The 4,530-nt window shown below is 41.1% G+C and overlaps 1 protein-coding gene across 2 annotated transcripts in view; it reads right to left on the bottom strand.

Moving 5' to 3' along the window:
- Positions 1-1,704: 1,704 nt before the first annotated feature.
- dmrt2a (doublesex and mab-3 related transcription factor 2a) overlaps positions 1,705-4,530 on the bottom strand; it is a 4,788-nt gene continuing 1,962 nt past the window's right edge. Inside the window, exons 3-5 of one of the 2 annotated variants that reach the window (XM_088433036.1) lie at positions 3,741-3,843; positions 3,087-3,427; positions 1,705-2,987 (exon numbers count right to left, since the gene is read on the bottom strand). In XM_088433036.1, the coding sequence (XP_088289162.1) occupies positions 2,451-2,987; positions 3,087-3,427; positions 3,741-3,843 (981 nt within the window). In that variant the 3' untranslated portion in view covers positions 1,705-2,450. Of the gene's footprint in view, positions 3,428-3,740; positions 3,844-4,530 lie in introns of both variants that reach the window. The other variant, XM_088433027.1, reaches the window with a different exon arrangement.

The following is a 4,530-nucleotide window of genomic DNA, read 5'->3' as shown; positions in this document are numbered from 1 at the left end:
ACGTTGACTTGAACCACTTATGCTCATAATCCCTAGCAAGGTTAGCCTAGCCTAGCCTAGCCTAGCCTAGCCTAGCCTTCTTCGTATTTCTTGATGATCTCCAGCTTCATTTCCATACTAATCATCTTCTTACGTTCCCCTTTAAGCTCAGTAGCAAATTGTGGCTAACCAATTAGAGCTTGAATAAAGCATTAAAATACACAATAAATAAAAAATTGTAAGCACTCACACAAGATCAAGTCTTTAGCATATTGGCATCTTAGTGACGTGTTGCAGCACAGGCAGTTTGACGCAAACAGAAAATAAGAGCAATTAACCTAAAAACACCTGAAGAGGGAGGCAAAACCACATAAACACAGCCAACGCCACGGATCATGACAGTTGTTGGTTCTGTAAATCGGGAAAAATGCTTTAAAGAGGGGACGAAAAGACTTAGTAGTCCACTTCATAACATGAAAAAATTGTGGGCCGGGGACACCGTAATCCGGGGGTCCAGTGTATTGTGTGAATTATCGAATGTTATGCAATAGTAAAGTGTGACTAAATTTTGTGGTATTCAGCTTTTCTTATCTTAACTCATTGTCTCTAATTGATAGGTATAGATTTCAAATATCCCTTTTCGCCGGACCGGCAGCCACTGCCATACACACTGATACTGATATTAATGATGAATTCCATCGATTTTAAGACCTACTTTTCCTTAATGTTTGAAGGAGAAAATTGGCTCTGGACTCTGTAAAGTCAAATAAATAAGTCTGGGAATGAATGACTTTGAGCAGGGAAATGAATTCAAGCCACTGGCCATACCAATTTTTTTTTTTCTTGTATTCATTTACAAACTCGGAAGAAAAGGGCTCATTTTCTTTAGGATATGAATTGCTTTTTATATAATGCCCAACATTTGCATTGGATTTTTGCTTGTAGACATCCAATTCAATTTCCGTCGTCTAATTTTACTAGGGCCTGACCGGCATGATTTCCATTAATTTACCAAATTTTACAAACCTGTTATTTAGCCAGTTAATCCAAAGCATATATATTGAATAAAATAACCAATATTTTGGTATTCTAACACGTGAAACCTTAAAAAATATGAATTAAGATTGAGCATTTGTTTAAGAAAAAGGTTGTCAAAAATCAGTCTTTTTTTTTGGGTGGGGGGGTTGAATACAGGTATGAAAAAAAATCTGACTTTTGCCAATTTTTAAGAGTAAGAGTATTTTATGAACACATTTACTAATCTTGACGAAGGTAGCAAAAATGCGTTCACATCAAGGTGATGAGATTAAAGGAGCCACGACCATTGTCTCACACTTTTCCACCATTCTCATCCATATGGACAAGGCAATGAAAAATATGAAAAATTCTAGTAATCTAGTGCCACTCATCTGTCGAGAATATGGAGTTAAAATTTCGAAGGAAGTTAACAAAATCCACTGGTAAATGATTCCTTTAAGGAACCCATGGAAATGGCAAAAATTACCCTAAAGTGGCAGCATCAAACCTTAATAGCAGACTCTGTGCCTGCTTGAATAGAGCTTCTTGAAGCTTTTTTTTAGATATGAAATTCCATGATCACAAGTAAAACTCAGTTCAGGATCTAGGAGTTTCAAATTTAAATGTGGAAATTGGCACGATAACCAAAATGGCTGTTTCAAATCAAAACGGCAGACAACCCTGGGCATAAACTGCGAGACATTGTAAGCAAAGTCCTGTGAACTTTATTGACATGAGGAACTTGTTTAAATACTTTTGACACTTATTCCACATGCACAAGCATAAACAATATTCAAGACACTGTACAAAAATATTACAACAGGAATGTGTGTTTTTTTTGGTCCTACATTTACATACAGCGAACCCTTGCCTGTTGACAACATGCTCCTCTCAAATTTACCAATTTGCATTTTTGTGTGTTTTTTCTATAGTGCTTTAAATTGGCACAAGAGGATGCCAAAGATCTGCCTAATGGGAAAGCAGTTATTTGTGTCGGTCATTTGTTGAACTACTACACTTTGACTGAGACATTAACATATATTCTGGGAAATTCAGTTTAGCATGGGTTGTTAAAAGAAGTTACAGAGAGACTTCATCGGTGTGAAAGACCTTTAAATCAAAATATTTTCAAGGTTAAAATTGTAAGATGAGATATAAGTGATAAGAGTTTTTGACGGTTTCAGTTTTGTCATGCATTTCCGGTTCAAACAATCAGTTTCCCACGACTATGCGATGGGAATTAATTGAATTTGACTTAATGCCGCAAAAATATTCAACATTTCATCTATCTATGCCGATCATGCATAGTGAATGAAGGAACCATTAAATGCTGACGGGATTCTACAACAAAATATCCTCTTGTTGCCACATTGTAAAACCGTGTTCGCACTAGGCAGTGAGGCTCGGGCCCTCCCCTCCTGTAAATACAGGGGTTTCCTGTACGTATTTCTGTTTCAATGAAAAGCTCGACTCATGGCGGGTCTTTTCAAAATGGCCTCCACAGAGAAGGACAGAGACTCGCCGGCAGCAATCTTGGTCCCTCCCGGCTTGGACAGAAAGTCTTTGGCGCACCTGTCGGCCATTTTGCCAGCCTGCGCGTCCTTGCCGGAGCTTTCCCTAAGCTTTCGCGCCGCCTCCTGGAGGAGCTCCTTACAGTACGGTGACCCCCGGAGTTCGGCTGCCGCCCCGCCGCCGTCCCTGTCGCCCAGCGAGTGTTGGATGAGCGAGTGGAATGTGGAGTTGACTTTTAGCGAGAATTTGGCCGCGTCCTTGCCAGGGAAGGCTTGCCCGAAGCTCCTTTTCGGCGGGTAGAAAGCAGAGTTCTCTCTCGCGTTAGATTTTGGTCCCGCCTCCAGCGACGAAGCAGCTCGCGAGCCCTCGGCGTCAGCCGCGTCCTGCTCCGGCGGCTGGCTTTCGGCAGGCGTGGTCTTGGGCTCCCACGCGGCGCCGCCGGGCTTCATGTTCTGCACGGCCGTGGCATTGAAGAGGCACTGGCGGTAGAGCAGGGCGTCACCCAGGTTGGCGGCGCCGCGGGGCCACACCACAAAGCCCCCTCGCGGGTAGTGCCGGTATGTGGTGGCCACGCTCACGTTGGACGTTACCAACTCCACGTTGTTGGCGGCCGGAGGGTACGGCATGGGCGCATCCAAACAGGCAGAGCCCAAGCACATGTCCTTGGGGGGCGCCTCCGGCGAGTAGGCCGTCTTGTAGGCGTTGTAGTCAACGGCGTGGTGCGCCATGTTGTTGGCGAAGAGCAGCGGGGAGGCCTGGCCGTTCTCCAGGAGCTCTCGCTCCTTGTATTCACGCTCCAGCATGATGCTCTCCAGCTCCTTGTCGGCAAACGCCCGCCTCTTGCGCATGCGGTCGCTCAGTGGCGGAGGCAGGGTGGAGCTGGCTCCCAGGAAGGGATCGGACGGCACAGGGCGAAAACCTGTTCATTGGGATTGAAATACGGGAAACTTTACCAAACTTTACCATATATTGACATGCAAGGCTCCAGATCATACAGCGTATGATCATATATACTGTATATATATATATATATATATATATATATATATATATATATATATATAATCTGATAACCATCCTGATCATTTGAGTCAGATGTCTTGGGGGAAATAAAATTGAAAAACTTCCAATTACAATACAATTAGAACACTATAAAATTAAAAAAAAAAAAAAAAACATAAGCTGCTTAGTATGAACTCAAAACAGGAAAGATGTAATGTCCAGTTTTTTACCTTCGAGGATGCTTTTGGCCAGCAGAGTTGATGGACGAACATGTCTCTGATAGATGGGCCGCCTCTCTGCTGGAATTTGTTTCCCAGACAGGCCTTTTTTGTCCTGATAGAGTTTTTAAAAAACGAGGTCATCGTAAATTAAATGCATTTGTCCCAGAAGTTGCAACCGTCATCAATCTTATTGTTTCACAATTTAGGAGACACCATCAATTCTTAACACAAAAAAAATTCAGTTCAAACATCAATCATATCTAAAATATTGCCCCATGTCACACGTCACATATTACAAATAAATTGGCCATGTTGAAAAATAGACTTCAGAACATGTTGTTATTAATTTTCACTGAGTGTCTTATTAATTGAAGCTTATTAACTTTTATAAAGTCACATTAAAAACCATACAATACCCAACTATATGTCTAACTGTATGTTTGATTTAAACTGGTAACCTCGTAAATATTACCTAACACAGTGAAACGCTCCCCTCCTCAAAAAATAATCCAATTACCTGTATGTGTCAAAATCGGACCAAACCAATATTTTGTCTTTTCAACAACCCCTTCCCACTCTCTTCTACAAAATTATTGTGTTGTGTGAAACTACCCAAAAAGTATTGGAATGGTCCTTTTTCCACACGTAATTAATGAATTACAAGATTAATTAAATGATATATATATATATATATATATATATATATATATATATATATATATATGTATATGTGTGTGTGTGTGTGTGTGTGTGTGTGTGTTACAGTATACCACATTAAAATACATTAAATAATGGTCCA

This window comes from Hippichthys cyanospilos, chromosome 1 (assembly GCF_059441005.1).
Source record: "Hippichthys cyanospilos isolate Australia breed blue-spotted pipefish chromosome 1, RoL_Hcya_1.0, whole genome shotgun sequence".
NCBI classification, from domain to species: domain Eukaryota; kingdom Metazoa; phylum Chordata; class Actinopteri; order Syngnathiformes; family Syngnathidae; genus Hippichthys; species Hippichthys cyanospilos.
The sequence above is the reverse complement of the archived record's forward strand: the minus strand, read 5'-3'. Positions and strand labels throughout refer to the sequence as shown.